General features: G+C 55.6%; 1 protein-coding gene across 6 annotated transcripts in view; it reads right to left on the bottom strand.

The window, feature by feature from the left end:
• Positions 1-1774: 1774 nt before the first annotated feature.
• The window catches only part of FHL1 (four and a half LIM domains 1), a 58775-nt gene continuing 42010 nt past the window's right edge, over positions 1775-18539 (bottom strand). Inside the window, exons 1-7 of one of the 6 annotated variants that reach the window (XM_073885675.1) lie at positions 14017-14164; positions 6414-6595; positions 5905-6079; positions 5116-5285; positions 4457-4643; positions 3679-3878; positions 1775-3306 (exon numbers count right to left, since the gene is read on the bottom strand). In XM_073885675.1, coding sequence (XP_073741776.1) covers positions 3223-3306; positions 3679-3878; positions 4457-4643; positions 5116-5285; positions 5905-6079; positions 6414-6595; positions 14017-14038 — 1020 coding nt within the window. In that variant the 5' untranslated portion in view covers positions 14039-14164 and the 3' untranslated portion in view covers positions 1775-3222. Of the gene's footprint in view, positions 3307-3678; positions 3879-4456; positions 4644-5115; positions 5286-5904; positions 6080-6413; positions 6596-7878; positions 8028-9108; positions 9134-14016; positions 14165-14287; positions 14364-18539 lie in introns of those variants that run through there. The other 5 variants (XM_073885671.1, XM_073885672.1, XM_073885674.1 and 2 more) reach the window with 5 other exon arrangements.

The raw sequence follows: 18539 nt of genomic DNA, 5'->3' as shown, positions 1-18539 counted from the left end.
CTGATGCTCAAATTCAAGTCTGACCGTAAAGCCAACACCCCATCTTGCTTCGCAAGTGGGAAGGGTCCTGTGGCTTGCATGGCAGGTAACAGACTGCCTTTGGTGCTGGAGGTACAAGTAAATTTGCCAACATTTATCGAGTGCTTTTCCTGGGTGACAGTCACCCTGCTAAGCGCTCCTACTATGTGATCTGCATGTGATTCTGGGAGGTTGGAATTCTGTCTCCTCTTACAGGCGAGGGAGGCAGCTCCGAGGGGTCAGGTAAGCTTGCCTGTGGTCTCGGGGGGCATAGTGAGGGGCCGAGCAGCTGGGATTTGACCCCAGGCCGTCCGCTCCAGGACCCACCCTGTGCACCACAGGTAGGGACGTTCTTGATATTCTGACCCCCGTAATCACCAGGGAGAGCAGGGTTCTCTGAGGCAAAGTTGCTAACTAGAAATCGCCCCGCCTTCCTCCCGTGTCTTAGTCACTCTGCAGACTGAGTACTGGGCAGGGACCTGATGGTTTCCTCATTGTGATGCGGCCCACACTGCCTCTGCCACGGGGGCTCACCATTCCTATGGCGATGCCTGGTCTCAATGGCCCCCGGCAGACCTCTCAGGCCTTCCGCATTCCCATCTGGAAAACGGGGCGAGAGTGCCATCAGCGGGGGCTGTGAGGGTTCGCTATCGAGCCAGACCTGTTTCCCCCCAGCCTGCCAGGAGGCCAGGGGCGTGTGCTGGGCCGGGGAAGGCAAGGCCGAGCTGGCCAGGCCGCGGGCCGGGCTCGTGCGGCGCCCATAGCTGTGGTCGTGGTGCAGTGTTTTCGCAGCAGACCCCCGGCCTGTAGTGGGCTGGAGTCTTGCAGGCCTCGTGGGATCGGAAGGCTGAAGGGTGACACAGGGTGGAGGATGAGCGTAGAATCTAGGGCAGATGGGGGCAGTAGGGACTGGGGTGGGGGGCAAGCACCAGCTCAGTGAGGAGGAGGCCTGAAGGAAGTCCCCGCTCCATCCCAGGCTTGTCCCCTCTGGGCTCTGTCCCTTGCCATCTCTGTAAGCCAGCCAGCTCCCTTGGGAAGCAAAGGGGTGCCGCCCCAACTCCCCACCCCACCCCTGCTCCCTTGGGGCCTGAGGACCAGACATTTTTTGTGGTTTTAACTGCTCGTTTCTCTAGGGAGACAGACACAAGGGGATGTCACCTGTTCACAAAAATGCCCATGGTTTCTTGCTGACGGGTTTTGATTGCCTGCTAACACGGTCAGGTCCACGTTAGCACCAAAGGGTCCCCTGCCCTGTGGCCCCGATGCTCCTCAGACCGTCGCCCTCTCCCCGGGCTGGCCACCAGGGGGAGCGAGTTTCTCCCGGCGGCCCCCCCCCCCCCCCCCCCGGGGGGCGGGCGCCGCAGCGGTTGACAGCAGCGGATCCGCACTCCGGAGGGCACAGCGAAGGGGCAGCCGACCAAATGGGGCCTGTGATCCTCTTACACCCTCCAGCGGCCATTCCCTTCCCACCCCCCCCACCCCCCATCCCCCACCCCCGGCCCCCAGCCAAAGAAAACCGATGCCCTTTTTAAGGGATGTGAGCATCTGCCAAATGCTTATTTTGGGTCAGAGTGGGTTTTTGTTGTTTTTAACTGGATCCAAGTGCTCTTACAGGTTTTATCTTGCTTAGAATTCCTCTGTTCTGTGCAACTGCACTGAGTCCGTGCTTGGAGGGAGGAAAACCATCATTGGGGTTCTGGGATGAGTCGTGTCCCCTGAGGGCAACCCCGGCGGCAGAAGTGAAAGGCCAGGCGAGTTATTTATATGCTGCTTTATTTCTGTAAGGATACACTGAAACGTTAGAGGATAATAGCGAATGACAAAACGTAGAAATGAGGCATCGGCTTTGCTAACCACTCCTACGAGAATGTTCATATGCACTGGCATTACGTGTTGACTCGTGATACTGTCTCATTATACTATGTCCTATAACAATGTCGATGAGAGTACAGGAAGGAGGGGAGCCTGCAGCTCAGGGAAGCGCTACGTGCGGCTCCGGTTCCGCCCGTGAGGGTGGTCGCCGCTCCCCCAGAGGTCCAGCTAAGCTCTGAGGGACAGTCCTAAGAGTCACAAGAGGAGGGACTGGGCGGGCCTGTTCACCGACAGGGACCAAGAGCAGGCAGCTACCGTGTTACAAGGGATTCAACTCGTCACTGTTCGGAAACATCCTATTGTGTCAGTGGCCGTCCTGGCGCCTGCTCAGCTACCCCTCTCGAGTGTTTGTAGGATGAATTTCAAAACTGCAGGAACGTTTGAGGGGGCGAAAATATCGACATGCAAGTCTCCAAACCCATAAACTATGTTACTATTCATTAAAACAAAATCATTAAAAAAAACAACAAAACAAAACAGAGAAAGGGCAGCTGGGTTAGTTTTGTTAAGCTTCCAGAAGGATTTGCTGTGACAATGTTCCTGTGAAACAGGCTCCTTCTCTCGGGTCGGCCTGCACTTTGCAAATCGCCTGCACGTTCCACGCTTGAAAGTAGGAACGTTCAGAAAACACGCCACACGGGGGAAATGGAGGTTAGTACTGGGGCGGGGTGGGGGGGGAGGTCAGTTTAGAGGGACTTACAGCTAAAGTTCAAATGTTAACTTTCTGGAAATTCGTGTTAGTCGTTTGAAAGCACAAAAGAACCGAAGGGAGATCCTGATGCGGAAGTTCAACCATGCATTTCGGTAAGCTCGCTTTCTGCTCACGGAAGTCGTGGGCAACCGCTGCAACTGTCGCGGGTCCCGGGGACGCGGTGGGTCCCCGGGGAGGGGGGGGGGGGACGTGGCGGGTCCCGGCTGAGTCGCGAGACGCAGCTCAGCGGGGGTCCCGCACCGTGGCGTCTCGCTCGCATCCCTAAGCAGCTACGTGGCCGGCGCGGGCCGGCGCTAGGACAAGCATGCAGAAGAGCGGCTCTAGCTACGCGCGGGTGTCCTCACGGCACCGGGGGTGGGGGAACCGAAGCGGGCGGCTACACCCTAGTGCGGTCGCGGTGACAGGCGCCCTCCGGGGAGGGACACCGTGAAATGGGGGCAGCGGCAGGAGGAGCGCTCCGGAGGGGAGAGGCCGCTCTGGCCCCAGGGGTGGGGAGGACGCGGAGAACAAGACTCAATTCCATTGTACAGGACAGGAGCCCCTGTCACTTTACAGCTTTTTGGCACAGTCGGGGCAGTACACTTGCTCCTCGTGGAAAACAAAGCGCTTGTTGGCCAGATTCACGGAGCATTTTTTGCAGTGGAAGCAGTAGTCGTGCCAGGATTGTCCTTCATAGGCCACCACACTGGAGCCTTTACCAAACCCTGCGGAGACGAGAGCACACAGAAGAGCCGGCTGAGTGGGCCCCGGGCGGGAGGCAGGCCGCCGCCTGGCCCGTTCACGGAGCCGACAAGCACGCGGGGGGGTGGCGGGGGGGCCCACATCGGCCCGGTGCCGCCCCCCCCAAACCTCCACGCACCAGCCCCCCCCACACACCGCCACCCTGCTCCGGCTCTCCAGGACCCCAGAAGATGCCAGAGCTCGGCCACGAGCCCGCACGCCCCTGCCACGGCTATCGCCCCTGTGACGCGCACCGACCTCCCAGCATAACCAGTTTCTTTGATTTAGGTCAGGGCCATGGCATCAAAGTGGCCACCAGGAGGCAAACTTGGGCTGTTCGTGGGGTGTGCACTTACCGGGCCTCGAGGAGCTGCTAAGCTTCGATTTTTTCTATAAAGAACCACCACCCACGAGGGACAAGTCCTCTCTCCACCCGGATGCCTGCCCCGGAGGTTGGCGCTGGGAAACAGGGTGAGAGGCAAGCGTTTCCCGTGGCACACTGGGGGCTTCCTAGCTTTAGAGACTGGGTGGCTCACTCTTGACACAGTCCTTTTCCCTGAGGATGGCAAAAGTCTTCTCAAATGTACATTTCAAGGCTCCCCGGGGAGATGGGAAAATTGGAGGCAGGGAAAGGGCCCAGGGCACGTGGATCGCGGCCGCGAGATGAGGAATGAAGTGATTAGCTCTGCTTCTGATCGCAGCTACCGCTGAGCTAGCCTGCCGCTCGCCAGCCTCCCCTCGCCCCTCCTCCCCCCAAGTCCCACCCCCCACCCCCACCATCCTCTCCCTGCCCCGCCCGACCCCCCCCCCACCGCTCCCCTCCCCGCGCGTGCGCGCACGTGCGGTGCCTGCCTGCCCGTGGCCGTGGCCGTGGGTCTCAGGCTCGTGAACTCCGGCAGCGTCGTTAGTTAGTCAGCAGTAGTCAGGAGGTGTTCTGTATGGCAAAGGCTAAGCTGGCCTGAGGGAGAATCCGAACTATCGGGGGGCCCCCGGGGGGCCTTCGGGACCACAATGGCAGGGGGAGAGGACATTCTCTGGGGCCTTTGTGGATGAAACCGACGACGTAGGAGAATGAGAGATGGTTACATGCGCAAGACCTAGCCTGGCAGACTTAGCAAGGACTCTTTAGCCTACCAGTGATGGGGTTCTTGCATCCAGCACACTTCTTGGCCACAAAGTTCTTGTAGCAATCCACGCAGTAGTACTGGTCCTCCACAGCGGTGAAGCGCTGCCCAGCCAGCTTCTTAGAGCAGGTAACACACACAAAGCACTCGGCATGCCAGGGCTGATCCTGGTAAGTGATTCCTCCAGATGTGATGGCCTAGACCAGGGAGCGTAGCACCGGATTCAGATTCAACAACCATTTTGTTGAATGCGTACTATGTGCCAGGCACTGTGCTGGGCGCTTTGGTATACATTATCTCATTTCATCGCCACAACGGCCATGGGAGGCAGGGGCGATTAGGAGCCCCGAGTTACAGATGAAGACACCGAGGCTCAGAGAAGGCGAGCCCCTGCGTGAGGTCCCGCAGGGCAACTAGGAGGCGGAGGCAGGCCTCTAGAGCCGGGGCCACCCGCGCCTCCGGAGTGAGCGCGCCCCCCTGGACGGCCGGATGCGGCCCGGGCGCGGCTTTCTCCTGCCACGGTCTCCTCATCTGCAACCCGAGAATAGGAATTCCTACGTCGCAGGGCTGTCATGAGGATGGAACGGGACAGTGTGTGTGCAAGTGCTCTGCAAACTGTCCAACACTTCTAGAAACAACAGTCAGCGCAGAACTCCCTTGACAACGTACCTTGTTGCACTTCACGCAATGCTTGGCAAATTTGGTCTCGTGGCAAGTCACGCAGTAGAAGTCCTCCCCTTTAGGGAAGAAGCTTCCAGTCCCGATGACTTGCTTGCAGTTGCTGCAAGTGAAGCAGTCTTTGTGCCAGACGGTCTTCTTGTACTCCACGTTTTGATCTCCTGCGGTGTGGGGGGGGGGAAAGCAGGACCAATAGCCCCACTGACGGTGCCCTGCAGGGGGGGCTGCATCCACTCCCCCCCGCCCGGGCCCTCCAGAGGGGAGGGAATGCAGGCCCTGCAGTTGTTGGCCTCACGCTTCCAAAGACCCTCCCCGCGGGGGGCCTCTCTCCACCGTCCTACTGGGGTGCTGCCGACCCAGCTTCCGTCGGGGGGGGGGGGACCCTGGCGGTGGTGTTCCAGGATTCGATGCCTGAAGCCCCGCCCCGCCCCCCACGGCCTTGGCGGACCTGACCTGGCCCAGAATTCCACCCTGAGGAGGTCGCATGCTTTGCTCACTCACTCTACCCAAATGAGAAAGCGCTACATACTTTTCACTTCTTTCTCTTGCCACAGACCGCTCTCTCCAGTGTTCTTTAGCTGCCGAGTGTGTGCGTGTGTGCGAGCATATATGTGTACGCAGATATACGTGTATATATATGCGTGCATATATACGCTAAAACCTAAGCGCGGCTCGCAGCAGCATCACCCCACCACCGCGCGCCCCCGGCACCCTCTCCGCCCTTGGGGCCTCCTCCCTGGCTGCCCGGGGGTGGGGCGGGGGGGGGAGAGGGGACACTACCTGCCACGATCGGCTTGAAGCACCCCTTGCACTTGGGGGAGTCCTCCCGAGTGGTGCACTTGTTGCACAGGATCTTGTTGTCCTTGGCCACAAAGGTCTCATTGGCCAAGGGGTGAAGGCACTTGGCACAGCGGAAGCAGGTCTCATGCCAGTAGCGGTTCTTGTAGTGCACCTCCTGGAGACCAAGCAGAAGGGGACGGGCCGCTGGGGGAGACGCTGCGGGGGGGGGGGGGGGGGGGGCGCGGGCCCTCCCAGGTCCCGTCAAGCCCAAGATCAAGCCCGAGATCCCAGGGGCGGACTGCTGCGAGCACACGGTCCCTCACACCTGGGACGCCGTGTGGGGAATGTTCTTGTGAGTCACGTGAGCGACGCCGAGAAGGGCCCCCCCCCCCCGAGCGAGGGCCCCTGGAGACCCTCAGACTGGGGAGGGGGGCGGGGAGAGCCGGGGACTAGCGGGGGAAGCCAGGGCCTCCACCCCCTCACTGCCACACCCCTGCCGGCCGCGTTACCTTGGAGTCCGCACCGATGGGCTTCCGGCACTCCACACAGGTGTTGGCGCAGAACTTGTCGAAGCACTTCAGGCAGCAGTGGTGGCCATCCTTCTGCACGTACTTCTTGCCCTGCAGGGAGTCCCTGCAGTAGTGGCAGTCGAACTTCTCGGTCATGGTGCCCACCTTGTAGCTGGAGGGACCTGCGGGGGCAAAGCGGGCAGCGCAAATGAGCCCCCGTGGGGCGGGGGGGGGGCCCCCCCCCACTGCCGCCGGGGCTCCGGGGGGGGGGGACACAGTTGCGCGGTGCCACCAGGGCCTGGAGGCCGGGTCCCAGCTGCCGCCCGAGCCTGGCTGGCCACGGGCGCCGCGACCGCACGTCCTTCACTGGGAGCCTGGGAAGAAACAGCTCCCTTCCTGCCCGGGGCCAGAGTCCGTGGCCAGTGGGTCCCCGGGGACATGGGAGAAAGTCCTGCTGGGGGGCAGGGGACAAGCGGGTCGGGGCTTCTGCAAAGGTGTGGTGGCTTCGAGCAATGAGGCGAGAGAGAGGGGCTTTCAGGGCAAGGGACGCAGGGCTTGGGCGCGGCGCCAGCGGCAGCTCCCAGGAGCCAAGCTGCTCAGCAGCCCGGGGAGGAGGCAGCGGGCGGCGGCGCCTGCAGCCGCTGCTCAGCTCCCCGCGGCCCTGCCAGCCTCGGGCTCTTCCTCCCAGACCCGGCTCCCTCCTCTCTGCAGGCGTCAGTTCCCCGTGGGCCACGTGAGCAATCCTTATGGATCGGTTCAAGATGCCCGCATCTAATCCTGCAAATCTGGCAGAACACTTTTCAATCCCAAATGGATCCTAAAGAGTTCCGCCCAACATAGGTCCCGGACCCGAGGCCCGAGCCATCGCCCCAGAGAGGCCGCGTTCTCCATCCATACCGTGAACGCTTGTCACCGTGACGTGCCGTTCTGTGACACACCAAATCAAGGCGCCCCCCCCCCTTTGTTTGAGCAAGTGAGGCTCGAGAGTCAACAAAGTGTTACTGACTTGGGACATCTGCGGTTTTAAAAATTGCAACATGAAAGTACGCTGCGGCTGAGAGAGAAAGGCTTTTAAAAAGCGTTGAGCGTGATCATTCCAAGAACCCCTTCCACTGTCTTCATATGGAACAACTTCCCTTGTCCCCCGGCCCCCCACACCCTCCCTGCCCCAGACTCCAGACCACACGTCTGCAATCACAAGCACGGCTAAGGCACTCTGTTCCTCCTGCCACCAAAAAGGTACCAACTGTGAGTTTGTATTAGCTCCCAACTTCTTGAAACATACGCTAACCTTCCCCGCTCCCCCCGAAAAAGAACCATACGTGGGTAAAGTAGATAGCAATTATTTAATTTGCACAGGAAACACGAGAATGGAGAGAATTTTCTCCAACCACCCACACAGTTATTGTGCTAGCAAATATCCCAGCAAAATCCAGAAACAAACGAACAGCTGCCCAGTACTCACCGCGGCTCTTCTACTAGACTCCCACTTTGGGTCCCATTCCCGGTTTTTTTTATACAAACACATGTCCGAGTTGTTTGGATCCCGTTGCCACAGACAACCAAATAGCAGAGAGTGAGCTAAGGAAACCACACCCTGCGTCTCCGAGCCCGCCTCGGCCAGGGCTGGTGAACTCTCACTCAGAACTGGGTGCATTTCGGAAGCTGGCCTCCAAACAAAGTGGATCACACCATGGATGGGCAGAATGTTCTGGGCCAGCTGCAGCCCCTGCTCAGGCCGGCCCTTGCACAGACCGCCTCATCCCCAGGGAGTGAACGACTGAAAGCGAGTGGGTGGCATTCTTGGGCAAAGACAGTTGCCTGACACAGTTGTGCCACAGTTCAGAGGGTCATCGAGACCAGAGAATGGTCCTTAGTGGCACTTTCTCCCCAAAAACAAAACCGGGATGTTCCTTTACGTAATCGGGTTAGAGAGGAAAAGTAGAGACACAGTTGAGACCAAGGTCTACCTCCTTGAACGGCACACTGTTTACCGAAGGCAGCTTTTAAAGAGCCATTGGCCTCTGTGCAGACAGAAAAAAGTGCCCCTCACAGGGAGAGCGGCTGAAAATCACTCTCCTTCATTCATTCTTGCTGCTCTTTCACATGGCACAGAAAATCCTCGTCTTACGAGCTTTTCCATATGGAAATTGTGCCCTCAACAAAGATCTGCTTTCTTGTTAAGAGCTGAGTAGAGAAACCAACCAAATCTCCAGTAACAGTAAATGCCAGGAAATTAGATTATCAGTGGCTCCTAAAGGCCATTTGGCAGGAAATCAGCATCTGTAAGATTAGACAGCACTGGCTTCCTGCGTGGCCAGTAGTCATGGCTGCCTTAGCCCTTCAGAGACCATCTTCCCGGACCACACTGGCACATGCCTCCTCCTCCCTCACCAAAGTCTCTATTTAGAATCAAACTTGGAGCCTCACTCCTTTTCCTATCACTCTTTTGACGTCTTCCGAAGAGGAAATGGCCTCCAAATGTTTCTACGCGAAAGCACCATGCAGAGCTCCGCCTGACAGGGGTCCCCCCGTCTCGTGCTCTGTCGGGGAGTCCTGGCTTTACGGCCCGAATGCAGGTTCACCGTCGAACAGACAACCACCAGCAAGAAAGCACAGGGCGGTCCGCTCAGGTATTCCGGGCTTCGGGGAGAAGGAAAACCACTATGGGTTCACGGTACCAGAGAGATCTCACCTGCCAAGCCCTTCTCACTTTAAAACCATCCATCCGTGGACCAATGCCAAGTTCTTCCCTGGTTACTTTCATGGTTCTAGAACATGACTCGTTCAGAGTTTCTATGCGTGAGCTGGTGAAATAATCCACGGCTCACCAGATGAACACGCCAGCCCCAGAGTGTGTTGCAAATGGAGTCCTGTCAATGCCGGTGCTCACCACGCTCTGGTCCCTTTAGGACGGGGTCCTGAACCGAGCCAAAGGAAGATTTAACAAGTCACCCCGAATTAATGGTGCCGCTGTGGAGAGTCCCACGTCTTCGAGTTTTCGAGTCCTGGCTTTTAGGCATTATTACTTTTTCTTTCTGTAGCATGAAAACCCAGGGTCATCTTCTATCCCCCTGCGCTGCCCACTTAAACCCAGAGTCTGCACCCACATGGCCAGATTTCAAAGGGCATATCCTCTTAGAGCTGGTTTCCACAGTTGACTCAAGCCTTTTTCATGTGTGTGTGCGCGCGCGCGTGCGCGCGTGTGTGGAAACACTTATTTGTCAAGACAAAACAGGCACTTCTAGGAACATTGGCTTTTATTGCCTAATAAGTAAACAGGCTGGAAACACTTAAAGCATGTTAACAATGCCGATGTCAAATTCATGAACTTTAGGGGGTTTTTTGTTTTTTTTGTTTTTTTTTTTTTGTTTTTTTGCAACGATTCCAATGAAGAGCTCCGGATAACCTGAATTGGCTTACCTCATGTTTTTCTAAACTTAGGACTCCTGGGTCCCAAACGGTTTCGAGCCTTCACGGCAGCATGCTCGGGAGGAAGCTGCCGTGGAACATTCCTGCTGACGAGACCGCTCCCGTGTCAAAACTCCACGTGAAGCAAGACATCCTGTTGCTGCTCAGCTTCGGAGCAGCTAACGACCCTGAGAAAGCAGCCCACCGGTGACAATGCTGCGACACACAGAGGTTCCTCAAAGACAAAGCCAGCGCTCTGGTGTGGGGGCTCCACGAAAACGAGCCACAGGGAAACTCGGACTTCACCAGAAACGCTTGGTGCCTCCCTTTGTTAGAAATCACAGAACGGAGAGAAATGAAGCTACCCTTTTTACCTCTTCTTCGGGGCTCTCCTTAATCTTACTGAATTAGCATACACTTAAGGCATTTATCTCTTAGGGGATGCTTTTTTTTTTTTCCTTATCCCCTTACCCTGTTCTAAGGACCTGAAACCCGAAGCCTTCTAACCCCCCCAAACTTCCAGATCTGCTTCCCCGGACCTGCCGCCGTTATCTGGGAAAGGGCGCCTCATCAGTCACCACACGGGGCACTGGATACAAAGCGACTTCCCTCCCTTGCAGCCCTCTGCCCGCCCAGAGCAGCTCTGGGACTGATCTTAGCCTCCGAGGTGTGACCCGCATCCCGGAGGCAGGAATGAGGTTTCTCTAGCACAGAAGTCTGCAAATACCCCAGGAGTCCCAGGGGCCCTGCCTGCCTCGTGTCCACTAGTCACACACTGGGGCTGTGGATGGGCAGATGGGCGGGGGGAGGTAAGTCGCCGCCACTAAGCTCCTAAAACCTCTTTCGTTCAAAGCATTTTATAACAAATATTTGTTTTTAAAAACCGGGGCACAGCTCCTGCCCCCCTAAGGGACCGATGTCCGACCCTCAGTTCTTTAGAGATGTAGGGGGTTCAAACGTGGCTGGAAATGTGACTGGCTGATCGCATTTTAGAGATGGATTCCAAGATGGTAGACTGACTTTCTTGCCGTGCCTGCTTCAAAAGACACATCATTCCTCACTCAGCAAGTAAGCTTCCTCTTTCAGAAAATTCCTGAACTACATCCAACATGCTAAGAGGTGCCTACATAAACCTCAGTATCTCAAAAAGAAGTTTTGGCTTTGATGTCATCACGTACACATCGGAGAAACGTCTCATTAGAGAAGACTCAATTTGTACTCAATAACTTTGCTTTTGTTTTTATATGGATTTTCTCACGTAGTTCTTGCTAATGTCCATTTGCCCCCTTATGCCCGAGAGGCTCAAAATTGGAAGATTTAAGGAAACAGTGAATACTAGGGCAAAGGAACATTCTTCGACGTGCTTTCCCTGAGTGGCATAACGTACCGTGTAAACGATGAACTGCATCCCAGAGCGGGGGAAAAATCGGGTTCTTTCTGGTCTGTTAATTGCGAAGTCCAACATACCAGTCCGTTAGTCACCCCATGTATAAATATTGGCTTCCAAAGAAAGGGTATATTGCTTTACTGAGAACATTCAACAAGTGGAGCGAAGCCTTAGCCGATGAATAGGACGCTTGTGCGGCAGACATGCCAAGGCACCTGGAGGTGTCGTCAGACATCTGGGGATAAATACCTAACTTGCTGCAACGAGACGGAGTTCGTGAGTCATGGCTGAAAAGCAGTCTTTCAGAGAATTTCATAGAAAATCAGAAAGTGTTTTTTTCCCTTAAAAACAGAACACGTACGAAATGATTCAATGCTATTTGCAACTTCGCTTGTACATTTAGAGAAAAACCCATAAATCTCTTTTGGGTCACGGAGATGCAGGTTTAGATTCTATCTGGCAACAGGAGGGTGGGAGAGAGGTTATTCAACAAACAGTTATGTGCCACTGAACTTCCACCAGGCCAAGTTCTAATCCCGGTCCTATTTCGTCCAGACGCGAAGCTTTTCTTGAGGTTGCGCGTATTAGGAGAGCACCTTCCATCTTTCTCACAGGCGAACAAGGCAGCCACAGAACATAGGTTCTTAGTTTTCCTAGTTGTGGTACAGTCGTTGGCGGCCGTTGGGTGGTCATTAGAAGTACACAGCGCTCAAGTTTCACGCTTGACCAAATCTTCTGACTGCCATTTTTCAGTTGTTTTAAGAACCTAACCCGGTTTGATTACTCGCTCACCCCACCATGTCATTTTCTATCCCTGCCCCCCCCCCCCGCCCAAAAAAAGACTGCTGGGTGTGTGTGAGCCACGGGGCAGTGGCAGGCGAAGGGAACTAATGGCTATATAACAGGCCAAATGGTCTTACTTCCCTCCCCATCCACACCCCCAGCCTGGCCCTCCACTTGCAAGGCCAAGGGTAAAGGGTAAAGGAACCGAATCTACATAATTTTGCAGACTGAAAGTGTTCAATAACAAAAGTATAAATTCTTGTCCTTGAAATGTCCTCTCGGTCTAGGGATGGCCACTAAAAATGGATCCTGATCCAATGATCCGAACCTCTAATTAGTCCATTTCAGGGCAACGTGCATTTTTCTTCTTGTGGGGACTTCTCTCTCATCTGCTTTCACAGACCTATAAGCTTAATGCAATACAAAATGATAGCCCCTGGCTTTAAAAATCATCTAAAAGGTGTCAATAATCTAATTTAGTCACGGTTATGGTCTCCAGATTTATACAAGCAAGAACCATGTCTGGATTTGGTGCAAAGTAAAACCAGAGGTTGGGTATGTTGTAAACAGGTCACCTTTTAAATGTATTTCCCTAATCTGTCACTTAATTAGTAAACAAAATGGGGAGTTACTCTACCAGTTAACACACGTTCAAGGTCCATTGGAACAACCGGTACAGCTGACTAGTTTGCCTGCCCCCAGAGAATGTGTATGTTGACTATCACGATCTCAGGCATGTGGTACCAGGTTTGTAAAATGGCTCCTGGGGGTGGGGTAGGGTGGGGGGGCGGACAGACAGCTCTCCCACATTTGGGGACAAGAAAGACATTGCATATTAATTCATTAAAGCACAGAATGCATTGCAGCACATTTGTTTTAAAACACCCGAGGAGAAATTTCCCAAAGTATTCTCATTATTTAGATTTTGATGGGAGGGGCACCTGCGTGGCTCAGTCGGTAAGTGGTTAAGTGCCTGCCTTCGGCTCAGCTCGGGATCCCGGGGGCCGTGGAAGAGAGTCCCCACATCAGGCTCCCCGCTCAGAGGAGAGCCTGCTTATCCCTCTTCCTCTGTGCTCTCTCTCTCTCGAGTCAATAAATAAAATCTTTAGAAAAGAAAAGAAAAGAAATTTTGATGGGCAACTGTAAGTTTTCGAGAATCACTTTTCTTTAGAAGACTGCCACCAAAAATTACTTTGTCCCGTAATCTGAAAGCTGGGAGACAGGACAAAGTGCCTGTTTCTGAGAGAGGGGACCGCTACTCAGCCAGAAGGCGAAAAGAGCCAGAGCGACATTCCTGGCTCTGGAGGAGAGACAGGCAAGCAGGGTGACTTCAGCGCGCCAGGCTTTCCGGGGAGGATGGCCTCCTTCAGTCCTTTCACCCTGTTCCACGGCTGTCTGTCCACGGCCAGTGGGCTGCCTTCACGCCAGGTTACAAAACAAGACGACGACTCTCATGGTCAAGACGGTCTGGAGATTCTGAAATGTTGGCCCCTTTTCTGCTAAGAACAATCCCTAAACCTGCCACATCAAAAAGGATCAGAGCTGCCTCTCTGCGGCAGGACTCACCACACTGCTCAGGAAGGGGGAAGATGTGGGGAGTCATTACGGGCTTTCTCCCTCCGGCTCCACATTCAGCTGCCCTTGCCTACACACCTTAGATTCGATTTAAAGCAGTCAAGATCAACATTCGTTATCTTACAAATAACAAGGAATTGCTACCCCCCAGCCCCGCAAAGTCTTTCCTCACACAATCTCTTGCAATTTCACAGGACGTCCTGAAAAATGTAAACTACAGTCGTTAAGTTTAGATTAAAAAAATAAAACACACACACACACGCTGACTTTTGTCTCTGAAACGGCACTTCTATAGAAAGCCAGGCCAGAGCGGAGATGAGCTAGGACTGACTTACTCTCTAGACAAGCCTAAAATCATTTCATCAAAAAGTATCTTTTAGTCGAGTGACAGATTCACTGCCCCAACAAAACTGTGCTCGACAGAAGATAAAGAATAGGAAGCTTTACCTGAGTGTCTGTGGGAAGCCATGGCTCAGAGACCAAGTTCGGGAGCAGCACCTAGACCCGTCTTCCCTCGACCCCAGCCGATAAGGCTGTGGCTCATTTGTGAACATACATTTAAGGGGAAGCGGCTAACACAAAAATAACCGAGAGCAGATGGCCCACCCCTCCCCAGAGATCACAACCTTAATCCCGCTAGAAAATTCTTAACCATTTTAGGTGATCCAAGGGAGAAGAATAGGACCCAGTAAAAATACCAAACACTACATATAAATACCTGTGGAGCTACTCAGCCTCCAAATTAGCTCCACAGCCAGAGAGGCCACAGAGAAAGTCATCCCTGTACCGGAATAAAATTTGGACTCGGCTCTGGCATAGCTTAACGCTGAGCCACCCTTATTAATCCACTTTGTATGCCTAAACAGCTTGCACCGGGCCCTAGGAAGAACTCATTTTGGGGCTGCTAATGATAGAAACAACTATAAGAGACAGACACACGTTAACCAGTGTAATTAGAAGGCATTAGACGCCAGGAATACAGAGATCAGCAGCATTGCCCATGCCCTCCTTGGTATGTACCAGACACCAGCAAGACAGTGAAAGAGCGATTCTAGCCACACAGACGAGAGACAGACGCGTGTGCACCCGCCACGTACACAAGGAAAATACTTTGTCCCACAAATGAAACCTCCTGCTTTTCAGTGTCAGCGACGACAAAAGTAAATATATGGGGGAAAATGAAGAGGGTAACCTCACATGTTGTAACCGCTGGAGGATGGCCTGGAAGTCCCTCCAGAACCGCGTGCCGGTTCCTTCTCTGCCCTTATCCCCGCCCCCCTTGCGCCCTTCACTCTGGCCTCCCCCTGGCCTCCCTGCAGGCCTCGGCGCCCTCCAGACACGCCCCACCTCGGGCCCCAACACCCGTTCCCCCAGCATGGAGCCTCTCGCAGGTGCTCCTCTGCTTCCTTCCAGGCTTTGCTCCAAGTCACTTCCAGGGACGTCTCACTGGACTGTCCTATTTAAAACTGCAACCGTGCTCCCCGTCCCCACTTTCTATCCGCTTCCCCAATGTATTCCCCATATACTAACTGTCTGCTGAAAAACAAATTAAAAGAAGCAAAAAGTGTTCAGCAAGCCTCATATAAAGTCAAAACACAGTCCCACCTGGAACCCAGAAAGTGTCTTTGGCCACTGAACGTCAAGGAAGGCATCCGACCTTCACTCACGGACAGGCCCTGGGCTCGGTACCTCATAGACGCTGCTCTGTCTAGCGCATGTCAGCGGATTCAGTGCAGTTCTGTGCCTCCCCTAGCAGGCTGGGGGCCGGGCTGGGCTCTACTTGTCTTCCTCTTCCCAGCCCACAGCAGCCGAGCCAGAAATGCTTCATGGATACGTGAATGAATGAGTTTTATGATTCTTACGCTCTTCAGGTGTTTAATGGAAAGGTTATCCTTGGGGCGCCTGGGTGGCGCAGTCGGTTAAGCGACCGACTCTCCGTTTCGGCGCAGGTTGTCATCTCAGGGTCGTGAGATCGGGCCCCGCGGTGGGCTCTGCACTCCCCAGGGAGTCTGCTGTCTCTCTCTCTCTCTCTCTCTCTCTCTCTCTCTCTCTCTCTCTCTCTCCCCCTCAGCTCCTCCCCTCGCTCATGGTGTCTTTCTCTCAAATAAATAAGTCTTTTAAAAAAAGGAGAGAAGAGTGCACATGAGCAGGGGGAGGGGCAGGGGAAGAGGGGGAAAGAGAGTCTCAAGCAGCCTCCCCGCTGAGCCCAGAGCCCGACATGGGGCTCGATCTGAAAGACCCTGAGATCAGCACCTGAGCCAAAACCAAGAGTCAGACGCTTAACCGACTGAGCCACCCAGGCGGCCCCTGAAAAAGTTATTCTAAAAGACAGCTGAAGCTCTAAGTCCTAGTTAGCTGGAAAATGCCAGAATGACAAAAGCTGGGAGGTGGCAGGCAAATTTATCACGTGTTGGGTCCAGGAATCAGCCTGGGAGAAGGGGGGTGGCCCCTTGCCCCCCAACACGCCACAGCCCCTTTCTCAGCAGCCTGACGACACACTGCAGGGAGACTGGCCGCTTGGGACAACGTGGTGCCCTGATATAAAGGGCCATGTGTCGCCTGGCGGACACGCGCGTGTCGTAGCAGATGATTAACCTCTACGAGCGGGAAGCTCGATGTTAGCGAGGTGCGTCCTGAGGCAGAGCTTTCCCGGGGAAGCCGGTTCTGGCCTCAAGCCCCGCATCAGGGCAAGTGCGGTAGCTCTGTGGGCGCTCCGCCAAGTCCCAACCGAGCACGGACTGACAGCCTCACCAAGCTAGCAAACAAACAGAAATCTCTTTTGTTCGAAACACAAGAGAACACACACAAACCAGAGAGTTTCTTTCTGACCCGTAAGTAGTTAGCGGCCGAGGACAAGCTGGGGTGCGCGGGAGCCCCCCGGCCCCCGCCGGCTGAAGCCCACCTTCCTTCCCAACCCTCGGGAAGCACGAGCGCTGCCTGCGCCGACAGGTGTCCCCGCCGCCGGGGGCCTCGAGTCGGAACCACAGCTTCCACGAAACCAAAACAGGAAAGGCCCTTCCTTGGTGAGGTGACGAACAGCTTCTCCTAAGGACGGCTGCTAACTCTGCCCGGCCTGGGGCCAGGGCTTCGCAAAGCTTGGCAGTCACTTAGCAGGCTCCAGCATAGTCGCTGCTTTCCTTAGCCTCCAAGGCGACTGCGTCACACGTTAACAGTGTGATGTTTAATAATCTCCTTATTAGTCACTGGGGTGTTTACAAAGCACCTTCATCTACTGTTGCTGGGGCTGGGGGCTCTTTACTGTCCGAAGGCCACGTTCCGGGCCTTCTATCCTCTCACGCTCCGGCGGGCTCAGGACGGTTGTTCAGTGAGCCTTAGGCCTCAAAACCCCTAAGCCGCCTCTTGCATGCGATCCTCTGAGAACCACTCACTTCAGAGGTTATCTGTCTGTACGCTTTTGTCTTCCAACTACTCTGCAGTTTAAGCTGTGGCCTACACTGCGGCTCCACCTGCAGATACCACCACCCCCTCCCCTCATGTACTTCACAAGGCAAACACCCAACGGATGTCCTACTATGAGGCGCAAGACCTCTTTCTGGTCACAAAGTGCACGAGGCAGTCCTTTCTCCCAAGTGCACCGGTCACTGTCAGCGCGAGGCAGGGCACGGCGGCCACCCCCCCTCTCCCAGACATGAGGGAGGCCCCGAGACTTAGCACAGGCCGAGCTCTGCGTGGGGGCTCAGAAAAGACGTGGTAGATGTGAGGACCTGGGGCCCGGTCCCTGAAGGACGGGGAAGAGGAGGCACGGTGTGAGCAGAGCGGGAGCGCGCGGGGCCTGCGCCCGAGGCACCAGGAGGGCTGCGGCCGGGCGGGGCAGGGGGCAGGGCCGGGCGAGGGCGGGCCCGAAGAAGGGGTCGGGGAGGGGGGTAAGGAGCCTCGGAGCACGGGAGCCTGGAGGCAGGGAGATAGCCTGGAAGGGTACCGCTGGCCCGATGATGGGGCGCGAGGGAGGGCCGGGTGGACGGCTGCAGCCGAGGCGATGGGCCCGGGAAGACGAAGAAGCGCTACGAGGGATGCGGGCGGGCAGGGGCCCTCGGAGGGCAGGGTGCGCGGCGGTCAGGGCAACCCGGGGCGTCGGGGCTGGGAGGCAGAGCTGGCATGAGGAACAGCGGCACTGTGCCTGGGACGTTCTGAGGAGGTTCTTCTGAGAGGTCCATGGCTTGCCCCCTTTAATAAAGGGGATGATCCGAGTTGCTGCGTCGAGAGAGACATGGGCCTGCCCGTGAGGTGCTGGGGGAGTCAAGTTTGTGGGCATTTCCCCCGGGGCAGCCCGACCCCGCCCTCTCCCTCGGGGACACCACACCCCTGGCACCTCCAGTTCGGTGATCCGGGTGGTCCAACACCGCGGGAGCTTCCTCATCCCGCAGCCTGGCTGGTGGGCGCCCTCCTCCCTTTCCCTATAGTTTCCTTTGACCAGAGAAATTTCCAAATGGTTGAAAACTTATTCAGCCGATGACCGCCAGAGGCCAGAGCCTGATAACCACGTGGGATGGAGTCTGCGCAGACACCGGTGGTTCCGTCCTAGCCATTTCTCACATCCGCCTTTGTCCCCCCTTGCCCACCGCTAATGAAAGCACCGTAACGGGTTTCTTCCTCCAGAGAACTCTGTCGGGCCACTAGGCCCTCCGCCAACGATTTTACTGAGCGACTCCAACCGCTGGCTTCAGGCATCTAGTCATGCACTATGATATGATGGGACTCCATGTCGGGCTCTCCGGAGTATCTCCGTCCTGTGTGCTCTTGCCAGGGAAGGCCCAGTACAGCTTCAGCCATCTCACGTTCCTGTCAGTCTTTAGGGTGGGAAGAGGACTTTTTCTTACTGACAAGTCAGATTTTGCGAAGTCACTGCGCTTAAATGTCACAATTCGGGGCAAACGTGTCAAGGAGTAAAAGGAGGGAGTCCCCTTCCCGCCAAGAACCACATGGGGGGGGGCGACTTCATCATACAAGAT

Source organism: Callorhinus ursinus, unplaced genomic scaffold, assembly GCF_003265705.2.
Source record: "Callorhinus ursinus isolate GAN/ISIS: 27379988/994484 unplaced genomic scaffold, GSC_fseal_2.0 scaffold64, whole genome shotgun sequence".
NCBI classification, from domain to species: domain Eukaryota; kingdom Metazoa; phylum Chordata; class Mammalia; order Carnivora; family Otariidae; genus Callorhinus; species Callorhinus ursinus.
The sequence above is the reverse complement of the archived record's forward strand: the minus strand, read 5'-3'. Positions and strand labels throughout refer to the sequence as shown.